The following is a 15,995-nucleotide window of genomic DNA, read 5'->3' on the forward strand; positions in this document are numbered from 1 at the left end:
TAATGCTTTAACTGGAGGTATTTCCATGCTCCAGAGCAGGGTAAGCCAAACTGCTGAAGATCTACAGATGATTTAAATTTATCATTGACAGCTAGCTGTCACACAGTCCTCATTCCTCTGTCCATCCAATCCGTCCACAAACTTTAAGGATAGGATTGCTCCAGAGTTCCTATTTTCAAGCAGTCTCTTGCTTAAGGGTCATTGAATTTTTGTGCACCTTTGACTTAGCTGCACAACCCACCCTCCAGCCCAAGGTGTGCAAGTCAGAGTTGCACATCCTTGTGCATATGCAAACCTAGGTTCCCCTGTGTCAGGTCATTTGCACACCCCTTGAGAGTGTGATGAAGTGCACACAAGCTTAGGTGCAAACCTGCTTGAAAATTTGGCCCATAACTGTATCTCTTTTTGGCAGTCAGAAGACCAAAATGCAAATAGAGACAAAAAGACATATTTTAAAAATTGGAAGTTAAATCCTAAGGAGGACAGTGGAAAGGAGCATAGACTCTGGCAAATCAAGTGTAAAAGTATAATTAGGCAGGACAAAAAGAATTTTAAAAACTAGCAGAAGACACAAAAACTAACAGCAGTTTTTATTTAAAGTACATCAGAAGCAGGAAGCCTGCCAAACAATCACTGAGGCCACTGGATGATTGCGGTGCTTAAGGAGCACTCAAAGAAGACGAGGCCATTGAGGAGCAGCTAAATGAATTCTTTGCATTGATCTTCATTGCAGAGGAGGTGAGGGAGATTCCCACACCTGAGCCATTCTTTTTAGGTGACAAATCTGAGGAACTGTCCCAGATGGAGGTGTCAATAGAGGAGGTGTTTTTAATAAATTGATAAATTAAACAGAAATAAGTCACCAGGGCAAGTTGGTATTCACCCAAGAGTTCTGAGGCAACTCAAGTATGAAATCGCAGAACTACTAGCCGTGATTTGTAATCTATCCCTTAAATCAGCCTCTGTACCCAATAACTGGTGGATAGCTAATGTAACACCGATTTTTTTTAAGAAAGCTCTAGAGGCAATCCTGGCTATTACAGGTCAGTAAGCCTGATTTCAGTACCAGGCAAATTGCTTGAAATTCTAATAAAGTACAGAATTATCAGACACACAGATGAACATGATATGTTCGAAAAGAGTGAATGTGGCTTTTGTAAAGAGAAATTATGCCTCACCAATTTATTAGAATTCTTTGAGGGGCTCAGCAAACACCGACAAGGGTGATCCAGTGGATATAATGTACTTGGACTTTCAGAAAGCTTTTGACCAGGTCCCTCACCAAAGGCTCTTAAGCAAGGAGTCATGAGGTAGGAGGGAAGGTCCTCTCAGGGATCACTAACTAGTTAAGACAGGAAACAAAGGGTAGGAATAAATGGACTGTTTTCACAATGGAGAGAGTTAAATAATGGGGTCCCTATGGGATTTGTACTGGGACCAATAATGTTCCACATATTCATAAATAACCAGGAAAAAGTGGTAAAGGTGAGGTGGCAAAGTTTGCAGGTGCTACAAAGGTTTCAGAGTAGCAGCCGTGTTAGTCTGTATCCGCAAAAAGAAAAGGAGGACTTGTGGCACCTTAGAGACTGTAACAAGAGTAGGGGGTGAAATAAACAAGGGAAAATAGTTTTACTTTGTGTAATGACACATCCACTGCCAGTCTTTATTCAAGCCTAAGTTAATTGTATCCAGTTTGCAAATTAATTCCAATTCAGCAGTCTCTCCTTGGAGTTTGTTTTTGAAGCTTTTTTGTTGAAGAATTGCCACTTTTAGGTCTGTAATCGAGTGACCAAAGAGACTGAAGTGTTCTCCAACTGGTTTTTGAATGTTATAGTTCTTGACGTCTGATTTGTGTCCATTTATTCTTTTACATAGAGACTGTCCAGTTTGGCCAATGTACATGGCAGAAGGGCATTGCTGGCACATGATGCCATGTATCACATTGGTAGATGTGCAGGTGAACGAGCCTCTGATAGTGTGGCTGATGTGATTAGGCCCTATGATGGTGTCCCCTGAATAGATATGTGGACACAGTTGGCAATGGGCTTTGTTGCAAGGATAGGTTCTTGGGTTAGTGGTTCTGTTGTGTAGTGTGTGGTTGCTGGTGGGTATTTGCTTCAGATTGGGGGGCTGTCTGTAGGCAAGGACTGGCCTGTCTCCCAAGATCTGTGAGAGTGATGGGTCATCCTTCAGGATAGGTTTTAGATCCTTGATGATGCGCTGGAGAGGTTTTAGTTGGGGGCTGAAGATGATGGCTAGTGGTGTTCTGTTATTTTCTTTGTTGGGCCTGTCCTGTAGTAGGTGACTTCTGGGTACTCTTCTGGCGGTGTCAATCTATTTCTTCACTTCCGCAGGTGGGTATTGTAGTTGTAAGAACACTTGATAGAGATCTTGTAGGTGTTGGAATTAATTTGGAATTAATTAATTGGAATTAATTTGCAAACTGGATACAATTAACTTAGGCTTGAATAAAGACTGGGAGTGGATGGGTCATTACACAAAGTAAAACTATTTCCCCTTGTTTATTTATCCCCCCAGTGTTCTTGTCAACTGCTGGAAATGTCCCACCTTGATTATCACTACAAAAGATGTGTTCCCCTCCCCCCTCCCGCTCTCCTGCTGGTAATAGCTCACCTTACCTGATCACTGTCATTACAATGTGTATGGTAACACCCAGTGTTTCATGTTCTCTGTGTATATAAAATCTCCCCACTGTATTTTCCACTGTATGCATCCGATGAAGTGAGCTGTAGCTCACAAAAGCTTATGTTCTAATAAATTTGTTAGTCTCTAAGGTGCCACAAGTCCTCCTTTTCTTTTTGCAAGTGCTACAAAATTACTTAATTTAGTTAGATCCCAAGTAGACCGTGAAGATTTACAGAAGGATTTCACAAAACTGGATGACTGGGCAACAAAATGGCAGATGAAATTCAATGTTGATAAATGCAAAGCAATGCACATTAGAAAACATAATCCCAACTGTACATAGAAAATGATGGGGTCTAAATGAGCTGTTATCACTAACGAATGAGATCTCAGAGTCGTCATGGATAGTTGTCTGAAAACATCTGCTCAGTGTGCAGAGGCTCTCAAAAAAGGTAAAAGAATGTTGGGAATCCCAAGGAAAGGGATAGATAATAAGACAGAAAATATCACTATAGAAATCCATGAACATCTTGAATGCTGTGTCCAGCTCTGGTCACCCTGTCTCAGAAAAGATATGTCAGAATTGGAAAAGGTACAGAGAAGGGCAATGAAATTAATAGGCAGTAGATTTAAAACAAACATAAGGAAGTCCTTCTTCACACAATGCACAGTCACCCTGTGGAACTTGTTGCCAAGGATGTTGTAAAGGCCAAAAGTATAAATGGATTAAAAAATGATTACATAGGTTTCTGTAGAATAGGTCCATCAATGGCTATTAGCCAAGATGATCAGGGATGTAACCTCATGTTCTGGGTGTCCCTAAACCTTTGACTGCCAGAAGCGGGGACTGGACAACAGGTGATGGATCACTTGAAAATTGCCCTGTTCTATTCATTCCCTCGGAGCATCTGGCACTGGACCCAGTGCAGCCATTCTTATGTTTTTGTTAACATGCTTTTGATTCAGGTGTCATTGATCTAGCAGCATGTGATCTAGTAAGAGAAGCACCTTTACCCTCTAAAGCAATATCTATCCAAGGCAATCATCACAAGTGTCAGTAGAGACCTAGTTTTTCTCTTTGGTTCAGAGAATATCAGCACCGAGTCACTGATCAGAATATGCTTCCATTCTATCTGTGTATGGTCCCCTGCCAATTCAGTTTTGCTGATAAGCCCAGAGGGGCAGGCATAGCATATAGGGGCAGAAAGTACTCAGTAAATAGAGGGTGATAGGTAAATATCTTATAATATGAATAATCATAAATTATTGACTGAATGCTGCCCCAGTTGGCACATTGGCCCAATTAGTTAATCAAACCCACTGCATGATGTACACTTTTTATTAGTAGATACGGACGGATGTATTTCGCAGAGCCAATCTTTCGTTAATCTCCATCTGTACATCAGCAGTGGATAATTTGCCACTCAAACATTGTTGCAGTTATTTGAAACTTCCAGTTGTCCCTGTTTAGTAACTTCCAGTTGTCCCTGTTTAGTAACACTCCTTTTTGCTTTAAATTCTTTGATGTACTTGGACTAACCTACCATTGTGTTCTGTCTTAGCGGAGTTCCTAATTCCATCCTCATAAACTTCCCCCTGCATAATGTGCTACCGGCTTTCAAAGCTAGGATCTTCAGTTTTACAAAATGTATCATATGCAAAGACAAACATTTTAAAAATGTGGCTGCCTAAAGTTAGGCTTCTACATTCATATTTAGTTCCCTTAAATAAAAAGGGGACTGATTTTCAGAAGAGCTGGGTATCCACAAATCCCATGAAAGTTAATGAATCTGTAGGTTCTCAGCACTTCTGAAAGTTGAGCCACCTGAGGTTATTAAATATGGTTTCAGGAACCTTTTTTTAGGCACCCAGTTATGCAAATATGTACCAAAGTTTTTATTTTTGCTGCTTGCAGTTTTGTAATTATTAATCTTTATGATCATCAATGTTGGTAGTATTAAAGACTTAAAAAAAAAAAAGCTACTGGAGGGCAGATTGTCACTCCGTTTAAAGCTTTGCCTATACTGGAAGTGAAGCCCAGAGCTCAGAAATGTAACAAACACTTGACACTTCACTGAGTATTTCATGCTGAGTAATCTGATATTACTCCTTTAAGGCTGATTTCAGAGTAGCAGCCGTGTTAGTCTGTATTCACAAAAAGAAAAGGAGGACTTGTGGCACCTTAGAGACTAACAAATTTATTAGAGCATAAGCTTTCATGAGCTACAGCTCACTTCATCGGATGCATTCAGTGGAAAAACAAAAAAACTTCAAAAACAGACTCCAACGAGAGACTGCTGAATTGGAATTAATTTGCAAACTGGATACAATTAACTTAGGCTTGAATAGAGACTGGGAGTGGATGGGTCATTACACGAAGTAAAACTATTTCCCCATGTTTATTCCCCCCCACCCCCCCCCCCACTGTTCCTCAAACGTTCTCGTCAACTGCTGGGAATGGCCCACCTTGATGATCACTACAAAAGGTCCGTCCGTCTCCACTCCCCCACCCCCGGCTCTCCTGCTGGTAATAGCTCACCTTAAGTGATCACTATGGTTACAGTGTGTATGGTAACACCCACTGTTTCATGTTCTCTGTGTATATAAGTCTCCCCACTGTATTTTCCACTGAATGCATCCGATGAAGTGAGCTGTAGCTCACGAAAGCTTATGCTCAAATAAATGTGTTAGTCTCGAAGGTGCCACAAGTCCTCCTTTTCTTTAAGGCTGACATTGAGATCTAGATCTTTATCTAAAACAATCCTAAACCAAAGCAAAGCTTTGAAAGCAGTCATGGAGGCTTGCTGGCTGGCTCCATTTTGGCCAGCGGCATTCCATTGGAAACCTTTCAAAAATGGTTTTAATATGCATTGTCTATGTCTTCTGCAGCGTCGTAGAGGTTTAGCCTGTGTGCAGCTCTTGGGCAGAACTTTTTTCAAGGGGGCATTGCATTTTAGTTAGTAGAGCTCCTCAATATTTTTAAATCATTGTGTCCAATACTCTTTAATTCTAAAAAAGGAAAAATAAACCGGGTGTGTTCATGCATGCGAATGCACAAATCAGGTTTTTTTAGTTAGATCCTCAGCTGCTGCCAACTGATGTAGTTTCATGGAAGTGGAGGGAGTGAAAAACCTGGGACTGTTTAGTCTAGAAAGGAGATGAATAAGAGGGGGGATGGCAGGGTTGCATGTAAAATAGCGAATGGTGCAGAGACCAGGCAAAGCAGGGGCATATACAGATCAAAATGGAAAACACTGAAGAAACTGCATTAAGCAAACCTGTTTTGAGAATCTTCAGAAATTGTTTGAATTTTGAGTGGGGGTTTGACCACAGGTTGGGGATATTTTACCCAAATGCTGAGCTGATCTCTAGTTTAAACTAAACCGTTTTAGAATCAGGGTTTATAACTTGAAATTTTTAGACAGGCTTTAACGTGGAGTGGAGAGGTTGAGGGCACTGGGCTTGTTTAGTCTGCAGAAGAGAAGAGTGAGGGGGGATTTGACAGCAGCCTTCAAATACCTGGGGGGGGGGTTTCCAAAGAGGATGGAGCTCGGCTGTTCTCAGTGGTGGCAGGTGACAGAACAAGGATCAATGGTCTCAAGTTGCAGTGGGGGAGGTCTTGGCTGGATATTAGGAAACACTGTTTCACTATGAGGGTGCAATGGGTTCCCTAGGGAGGTGGTGGAACCTCCATCCTTAGAGGTTTTTAAGGCCCGGCTTGACAAAGCCCTGGCTGGGATGATTTAGTTTGGGTTGGTCCTGCTTTGAGCAGGGGGTTGGACTAGATGACCTCCTGAGGTCTCTTCCAACCCCAATCTCCTATGATTCTATGGCACATGTTAAATGTGGAACTATAATGAGCAATATTTTTTTTTACATTTGATTTCCCTGTATTTTCTTTGAATCGGAAAATTCCAGTGGGATTTTTTGACAGCCTTAAATAACTATCATGCCATACATAGTAACTGGCCTTTGGATGAGAGCGCAAACCTGACTAGCAGACATAACTTATGGTAGCGTTTTCATGTGTCTTTGCTTTTAATTATTCAACTGCCTGCTGTGTTCTTTAGACCTCAAAGTGCTTAGATTTTTAAAGTGCTATTCAGGTGAAAAGAAACCTATGGAAACATGGACGCTGTCCAAATGGCATAGTCTGGAAAAATATATCTTTTAGTCATTTAAGGAATAAAATCTATAGTGGAGGAATGAATTAGCTGCTTGCTGTCACTGGAATATGCTTCTTTTCAGATGATATTCCCGACTGGGACCTTGTTCAAGTTCTCTTCTGTGATGAGCATGTAATTACTTTAAGCCTGAAAACATGTTTTTTGAAAGTCTAATTTTTTGAATGCCGATACATAATATGACTGAGAATAATATAAAATTGTATTTATTATTTCAAAAGGAAAGTAATAGTCAACCTTTCAGAGAGGTCTTTTTGCTGCTGATGCCAAATGGAGGTAATCCTTATGCTGTTTTCTCTCCATAAACCAATATTACTGTTTGTGTTGCAGTTGTATTAGAGGCCCTAGCTCAGATTAGCACCCCGTTTTGCTAGGCTCTGTATAGATGCATAGGATATAGGAACAAGGGAAAGAATTACCATCAGATTTAAGGTCTGTCTCTGATAGGACCAGTACCAGGTGTTTCAGAGGAAGATGTAAGAGCCCTGCAGTAAGATGATGTAGATTAATCTGTCCCCCCTGTTAGGTCTCAGTCCCTAATAGTTAAAGATTAGTTGAAGCCTGGAAACTTGAGGTTTAATATCCCTTCCATATCATTTGCCATCATTAGTTCTAATAACGCTGGATATTCTTGTCAGTCATGCAGATGGCCAATCCATTTTATAACCTTGCTGAGTTCTTGGCCTCAACACCTTCCAGTGGCAATGAGTTCCACAGTCCAGTCTTACAATGTGTGTAGTAAGAGACAGTCTCTGCCCCAGAGACTTGACAATCTAAATAGATAAGGCAGACCGTTAAAGTACTACTATCCCCCTTTTACAGAAGGGGGCTGAGGCACAGAGAGAATAAAGGGTAGATTTTCAAATGTTTTTAGAAGCCCAAAGTTGCAGGTAGGTGCCCAGTGGGATTTTCAAAAGCAATGAGCTCAGTTAGAGTTTGGCACCTCAGCTTTTTGAAAACCCCACTAGGTGCCTATCTTCATCAAAACCCTTGGAAAAGTTGGGCCTAAGTGACTTACCTAAGGTCACACAGATCTGGGAATTGACCCAGATCTCCTGAGACCCAGTCAAGTGCCTTAACCATGAGACCATTATCCTCCCTACTTCAAAGCTTTGCATGTCCAACTCATGGACAAGAGTAACAAGATGGGGCTCTAGTCCTGTGAGGGGCTGAGCACAGGGGTGAAAGTAACTTAAAGGACTTACCGATACGCCGGAGTCCTGAGGGGGGCGTGGCCTCAAACAGAAGAGGCGTGGCCTTTAAATCACCCTGGAGCTATCAGCTGCAGGGGCAACTGAGAGCTCAGGGGCAAATTAAAGGGTCTGGGGCTCCGGCTGCCACGGAGCTCCGGGCCCTTTAAATTAGCACGAGAGCCCTGCCACTGCTACCCCGGGGCTCGAGCAGCAGGGCTTGGGCGGTGCTTTAAAGGGCCGCGGGCTCCCCGCAGTGGCAGGAGCACCGGGCCCTTTAAATCACCGGGGAAGCCGGTCTGGTCCGGCACAGAGTACCGGACCGGACCGGCTTACTTTCACCTCTGGCTGAGCTCATAGGCACTCAACACCTAGCAAGACGTTCCCCCTCCTCAGGTGCTTCTTTGACTGACAAATGTGGGGGGCACTGTGGGAGAAGCAAGAGGTCCTTTCCCTTCCTATCTCCAGTGGATCAGGGTCCCTGAATCATAGCATATCAGGGTTGGAAGGGACCTCAGGAGATCATCTAGTCCAACCCCCTGCTCAAAGCAGGACCAATCCCCAATTTTTGCCCCAGATCCCTAAATGCCCCCCTCAAGGATTGAACTCACAACCCTGGGTTTAAGCAGGCCAGTGCTCAAACCACTAAGCTATCCTTCCCCCCTCTGAAGCCCCAGAGCATTTCACAGGTGTACAGTTGGTTAGCTTATCGGCTCTTTTTTCACATTACATTAAAAAAGAAACCAATGGAAATTAAATCGCACAAGCCAAAACTCTGAGTTCAGGCTGAAACTGTGTTCTCAGCCCTCTCTGACATGTCCAGGGTGTCTCTGAAAACGCAGGCTTGCTCCCACTCTTGCTGTTGGTGTCTAGCAGTGAGAGCTTTTCCTCTGCCTGCCTCCAGGCTCTGGTGAGCCCTCCCTGCCCCCAGTCATTCCCTACAAGTCCATTCTCTCTCTCTCTCTCTCCCTTTCCAAGCACCCGAGCAGAGCACAGACCAGGGGCGGCAGGCGCTCCCTGCTTTCCCCCCTGACACATGAAGAGCGCTCGCTCCCGTGACGAGCCCCCGCTCCCATTCTTGGCCGGATGTGTCTGGCTGTGAATGGATTGCTGGTGACTGGACTGACTGAGAGAGGGGAGCAGGCTGTGCTCCCTGGGTGTATGGCAAACCTCACGCTGGCAGCAGGAATAGCAGGAGATGGGCAGGTTTGCAAGGTAATTCTATATCCCCCTTTAGCACGGTTGCTAATCAGCTTATCTCCAGGCCAGAACCTGGCAGCTTTGCGGTGGGGTATATCCAACATACTGCATACTAGACCAAATGAGGCCCCCCCTTACTCCACTGTAGAGCTACATGAATTCCATTCAGTCGCAGGTGCTGATTCACCGCTGTGTTACCATAGGGTGCTAGATAGCGATGGAGTCCGACAGACATGGATAGCATGGGCGTGGCCCGTTGATGTCACTGTTGCTTTACAGTCATCCCCCATTTACATCACAGAGCAGAATTTGACCCGGGGGTGCCCCAGGGTGGTCTGAAGGAAGGCTAGACCTTCAGCATGACCTCCGAGTTTCTTGGCTGTCTTGACTGTAAAGCAGGCCTTTGAAGCCAGCATTTGGACAAGCTTCTAGATTTGGGTGGAATGCATTCTAGCGGAGTCTGCCGTGCCGTGTGAGCAGAAGCCAATCGCCGTATTCAGATCAGGATTTCCACGTACGTGCTATTTAGAATGAGATGCCGGCATGAGAGGGTCGTTTCACAGCTTTTTTATCCCATCAGCCGCTCTCTGTGTCTCTCTGTCTGAAGCACAGCCAGGGGTCTCCTTTCATCTAAGGGATGAGGAGGCCATTATGGTAACAGCAGCCGTCGTTTGGGTTGACGTTGTCGACGCTTTCATCTTGTGTTCTAAGTGGTGAAGCATCGGCTGCGGTTCTGCTGTTCCCGGCGGACGTTTAGAGAGAGTAGGGCAGAGGCAGTTCTTTGCACAAGTCCTTCTGGAGCTAACTTTAGCCTCGGCATGGAAAGGAAAATGGCAGTGATCAAGCCGCACCAATATTGACTGACACCCGACCAGTGCACTTCCAGCTCCCTGGCTGAATTCTAGCAGGTACTGCACAGAGGTACCTGCCAGAAAAGCTGTGCCCAGCATCGTGGACCGGGAGGTGCCCACACCGATTCTCACTTCCGCCCCCAAAACATAAGACCCGCAGTGACGGGCGTGTGAAGAGGTACAGAGTCAGGGCATGTGATTCTCATGTGTGTACATGGATGTCTCCTGACACAGCAGGACCCCAACGCTCGGCACTCTATGTACGTCCCAACTGGCTACTCACCCGCTTTGTTCCTCATCTCCTGCTCTCCCCTGGACCTGCATGCCGGTCCCACGGCCCAGCCTCACTCTTCCCCACCCACCAGGCATCTCTGCATTTTCACCTCCCTCTGCTGCCAGCCACCCATCCCCTGCCCACTCAACCATGTGGCTTCCCCTTCTGTTATCTACTTCCTCCCTCCCCGTCCACGACTTTTAATAAAAATACCGTGACTAAAATGTAGCCTTAACTGTAATCATGTCACCTCTTCTCCCCTCATTCTCCCCTTTTAGCTGATCCCTTCCAAAATAACCCCCGACCTCCCCAAATTGTAGAATTAACACCACATTTCCCACCGTCACATTCTTCATGCTGCTTGTGTGTCCTACCCCTTCCTCACCCTGTGTCTGTCTGATCTGTTTAGACAATGTTGTCTCATTGTTTCTTGTACTTTCCTCTCTGGCTATATCCATTTTTGTCACTTGTCTTGGATTTGCAGCTCTTTGGGAGAGGTACCATCTTCTTGTTCTGTCTTTGTACAGCGCCTGGCACAGTGGGGTCCATAATTGGGCTCGGAGGTGCTGCTGCTTGTCCTGCCTGTCATACTGTCCTGGAACGATTAGATTTTTATAGGTAAAATGTTGATACACATCGATTTCACCGTACACAAGCAAAACGACAAGCCTATTTCCATTTATGGTCATCTAAATATACAGTTAGGCAAAGTAAGAAAAATGCTGCTTAAGAACTCAGAGTTTGAGTTAGGATATTTGCTTTGTAGATTTTGACTTGTGATGTTGACAGTTTGTGCTTTAATGGGGAGAAAACTTCCTATTTTTTTGACTCTCAACATCTGTTGCCCTTAAATAATTATTGTCCGACCCTCCCAGGAGTTCCTACAACTGTGAAAATGTAAATTGATAAAAAGAGAAAAAATATGAAAACCCAGAATGTTGCACAGTGAAAATTTAAATTGAAAAAAAAGCTTAAAAATAAATCTCTCAACGTTATTTTAAAAAATAAAAACCCAATTTTGCCAAGCCTAATTATGATGTTCCTTTAATATTTATATAGTTAATTTCTCCAAATCAGAATAAAAAGCCCTCTTCTTTCGTAGATAGTAGCTTGTGATACCTAGGATCTGAGCGAGATATTTACCTTCACTCTTGTCTTGTTCTTTCCAAACATTTTGCACAGGATTCCTTCTGCTTAGTGCCACTGTGTGATGGAATTTCCCTTCATAGCCCAATAAGCAGGGTGCAGAAATCAGTGCAGCTCTTCTGTGGGTGCGAATGCGCCTGTCGGCACAGGCCTGAGCAAGCCCAGCTGTGTTGCACCAGAGCAGATCAGGGGGTGAACTGTGATGGCTCTGCTCCAGGAGCAGGGGAATCTGCTGGAGCGCGTGAGCAGGTGACTTCATCTGTGTGCTGCTCCTTGCACTGGCCTCTCCCCACCCAGCGGCGCCAGAAGGGGGTCAGCGGCCCTGCTCTCCCCCACGTGTGGGTCGCGTAGCCGTTCGGGAGAGTAAGGGGGTGCCGTGTGCCCCTTTGCTCCCCTGTGCAGGAGCATCAAGCAATGGTCTTGCCCAGCATGAAACGTATTGTTGTTTGTTAAATCACTGTCAGCCCAGATTCAGACATGGAGGGCCTGGGGTTTCAGCGGGTGTCTTGTAGAGGAAGGATGCTGTTTGCTGGCAGGATCTGGAGAATGGAGAAGGCTGTGCTTTCTGTGTTGAATAACAGGAATGCTAATAACGAATTCCCCTCAGAGCTAGCCTACACTAGAAAGCTAGGCTGAATCAGCTACGTCACTGAGGGGTGTGAAAAATTCACCCCCTGCAACAGACATTGTTAAGTCAACCTAAGCCTCAGTGTAGACAGTGCTAAGAATTCTTCTGTCAACCTAGCTGCTGTCTCTCGGGGAGGTGGATTCACTCCAGTGATGGAAGAATCCCTGTGCCGCTGTAGCATTTCTAGACATTGGCTCCATATTTAAGATCCAGTGCTCTGGGCATCTATCTCTTAAATTGATCCTTGCAAAAAAAAAACTTAGACGATGGCCACCTGCAAGTAGATATGCCTCGACCCCTGCCCTCCGCAACGACTCTACCCAAAGGGGCATGATGGTAGGCTTGCAGCATTCCCAGATCTAGGCTCTGGCGCCCCTAAGTGGGCAGTAAGTTCCAAAATCGAGGACCCCTGCTCTGCAATCACAGGTGTAGGTGCACCTGAGCTAGCTCCCACCTAGCTAGCTTGAATAACAATAGTGCTGAAGCCCCTTGCGCACTTACGAGACTCCCAGGTGGGCTTGTACAGTCCATGCTGCTGAAGCTTCCTGGCTATTGCTATTCAAGCTAGCTAGATCAAAGGGTGTGTCTGCAGCCACACCTCTGACAGCAATGTAGACATGCTCTCAGAGAGCACCCAGCCAGCAGCCGCGCTGGTTTATATATAGCGGCTCTGCTGACCTCAGCTGGTGTGGTGTGTCAGATACAGAAATAGGGCTGTCAGCCTCCGAACAACATGTCTCTCTCCCATCTTTTCCAGCGTCTCCATCAATTAAGCTCCTGGTGGACGACCCCATCGTGGTGAACCCCGGCGAGGCCATCACCTTGGTCTGTGTGACGACGGGAGGCGAGCCGGCACCCACTCTTACCTGGGTGAGATCCATTGGAGCCCTGCCTGAAAAAACTGGGCTGAACGGCGGGACCTTGACGATCCCGGCCGTGGCTTCGGATGACGCCGGCACGTACAGCTGCATTGCCAATAATAACGTGGGGAACCCTGCAAAAAAGTCCACCAACATCATTGTAAGAGGTAAGTTGGGCTTGGATGCTCTCAACATGCTCCTCTGAGGGCTAACTCTCCTTCATTCCTCTTTGGCAGGGTGGCTGCCTGTAAATTTGTGTCCTACTGTGCCAAGCACGGTGTTGGCCATTTATAACAACATAAGGAATAAATCAGTACTGGATCAATGCAGTTTCAACTGGGGTTTAGGCACACCGTGACTACCTCTGTAGTCCAGCCCTGAGGGCCTGCCAAGGAGTAGCAGCTGGGGCCCCACTGCCTCGCCCCTTGGAAAGGGAGGACAAGTAGCCAGAGGCCTCCAGTCCTGCTGGATGCTATCTGTGGGCAGGCTGGCCGGACCTTCTGCATTTTTCTCCAGCCACATATGGAGTCCTCTGCTGGGGTGGTGTTGGCAGGAGCCCCCAAGAGAGCAGTTCTTGGAATTTATACCCCACTGAGATGCATGGGGCAGTCACCCTGTTGGAGGGGAGGGATAGCTCAGTGGTTTGAGCATTGGCCTGCTAAACCCAGGGTTGTGAGTTCAATCCTTGAGGGGGCCATTTAGGCATCTGAGGCAAAAATTGGGGATTGGTCCTGGTTTGAGCAGGGAGGTGGACTAGATGACCCCCTGAGGTCCCTTCCAACCCTGATATTCTATGATTCTATGCTTCAGGCTTTCTGCAGCTGTCACCAGGGTCACATGTTCATTCTTTTCTTCACGCCCACAAGGGTGGGAAGCTTACTACCTTGGGGGTTTCCCTGAAAGCTGATATTCTGATGTGATCACATGTCTGCAAGTGCTGTGGCCTGTTGTATTGGAATAAATGGGCTAACGGTGTTTATATAACTTAGTTAATGGCTAATATTAAACAGTGTCATGCACGTTTTGGGGTTTGGTCGATAGAAACTTTAGCTTGCTTAGTTCTCTGGTAAACACACTGTTTGCTTTTGTAGCTAAGCAGTTGTTCTCCCTAAAATCTCTTCCATTAAGGGCCCACCACAGGAGTGAGAGGCGAAATAGCTCCTCCCCTCATTATTTAGGTTATTATTTAGGCTAAGTTTAAAAAAAAAAACAGTTTTCATTTACTGATTTTTAATTTGCCACTTATTTTGGTTGCTAGGCAGAATTTTACCACAGGGTTTTGAGTTATGTTAGTAGCTCCTTTTGTTTGGATTAACTTAGATTGATGGGTTATAACTTTTCTCCTTAATATTTGACATGACAGTTTATGAATTTACACTTACTTTTTAAAAGTGACCTTACAGGTAGGGTAAATTTGAAGCCCAGTTATTACAACAGGCCTGAGTCCATGGTACCAATAATTTAATCCAGGTAAGGGGACAAGGAAGAATTTGTGCACAGTAATTACTCCTAGGAGAAAACTAAATCTGCAGAGTTGTGTTGGCTTGCAGTGTGAGCCTGGGCTAACCACAGAGATATGGCTGATTAGTTTGAAGGAAGATTCCTATTGGTTGGTAGGTGGATTAATCTACCTGAACCAAATAGTTCAGTTGAAACTAATTTTCTATAATCTAAGATGCCAATGGTACGGAAACATAAACTCCCACACAGTGGGTGCTTTCAGTAATAACTTGTGATTCATCAGATTCGGGAGAATCTGCTGTATAAGGAGCAATGGTGTGATTATTTCATGAGAGCATAGGCTCTGTTTGCTCCTTAGTGCCCAGCAATATTATACTTTCCAACAGGCCGATGAAGTAGTATGCATTGTTCGGGAGGTCCAGGAGAGAGCATAGCACCAGGCTTCTGTAGGAGTTTGTTAGGCTGTTGCAACGGCGTTATTTGTCAGATCATTCCATTGGAATCTTTTGACATTCGGCTTAAAGCTTTTATTGTCCGGAAGCAAAAATGCTGTGTTATTTCCAGAATCAGGCATCCACCCTCATTCGCTGCGATTTACAACTGTCATAAAACTGGGCAATGAGGAACGCACGTTTGGAATAAGCAAAAGGGAAGGAAAAGCTTTTCATGTAAAGAAATCTCGATATTTTCATTGACCCAAAAAGCAGCATTAAAGGAGTCCTTGGCTCCCCACAGGAACCAGTGTCAGGAGTCGGAGGATAATAATACTCTGCTCGTACATTTTTATTTACGGGAGCCCATGCCTGGAAAAATATCATTGAAAACATATCTGGGTTTTCCTTTTCTAAAGAGCAGCCTGGCCCAGTTCATTCCTAACTCAGTCAGGCGTGGGGAAGAAATCACCAGCACCCCAGCAAACGACAGATAAGGCATAGCCACCCTCCAGGCAAAGTGGCTGAAGGAAACAACGGGTTGCACTCGTAGCTGCAAACCATACCCCTCAACGGGGGCTGTGTTTGGCACAGCAACTTGGTGGGAGTTCCCAGGGACACTGACCACTAGAGGAGCCTACCTGACGCTACAGCAGCGGAAGGGTGCAGCTGTGGCCCCCTTTCCTTGGAATGGGCCAACTTCTGCTGTTGCTTGAAGCCTTTCCACCTCTAACCTAGGTGGTTGATCGAGGCCGTTTGCTGTATGGCTGCACGCGAGGTGGGGAGAGAGAAGAACTTCCCTCCCTCTTAACTTCTGCAGAACTTTCCTAGGAATGGCAGCAGGGTGATCAGAGAGCCCCGGGGTAGTGGAGGGAGGTCCGCTGGAGAGGCTGGGGAGAGGAGGTACTGTGAAAAGGCAGTGGCTCCTCTGGCGATGAGTTGAGGTTGGCTTCTCATGATATGGCCCAGTCATTCTACTCCAGATTTGTTTCTCTATTTCAGAAAAGCTGGTCAAATTCTCTTCCGGCATCACCAGGTGCACCACCTTGTGGCAGGAAGTCAGGAAAGTTGCATCTGCTCATGCCTGTGGTCAATTTTGCCCATAAACTTTAATAATTTAAGTG

At 45.4% G+C, this 15,995-nt stretch overlaps 1 protein-coding gene across 6 annotated transcripts in view; it reads left to right on the plus strand.

Annotated features, from left to right (window-relative positions):
• Positions 1-15,995, plus strand: part of MDGA2 (MAM domain containing glycosylphosphatidylinositol anchor 2) — a 664,067-nt gene that overhangs the window by 374,045 nt on the left and 274,027 nt on the right. For all 6 annotated transcript variants that reach the window (XM_073350233.1, XM_073350236.1, XM_073350237.1 and 3 more), the window contains one exon: positions 12,877-13,146. In XM_073350233.1, coding sequence (XP_073206334.1) covers positions 12,877-13,146 — 270 coding nt within the window. The remainder of the gene's footprint in view (positions 1-12,876; positions 13,147-15,995) is intronic.

The sequence above is a fragment of the Lepidochelys kempii genome, chromosome 6 (assembly GCF_965140265.1).
Source record: "Lepidochelys kempii isolate rLepKem1 chromosome 6, rLepKem1.hap2, whole genome shotgun sequence".
Lineage (NCBI taxonomy): Eukaryota > Metazoa > Chordata > Testudines > Cheloniidae > Lepidochelys > Lepidochelys kempii.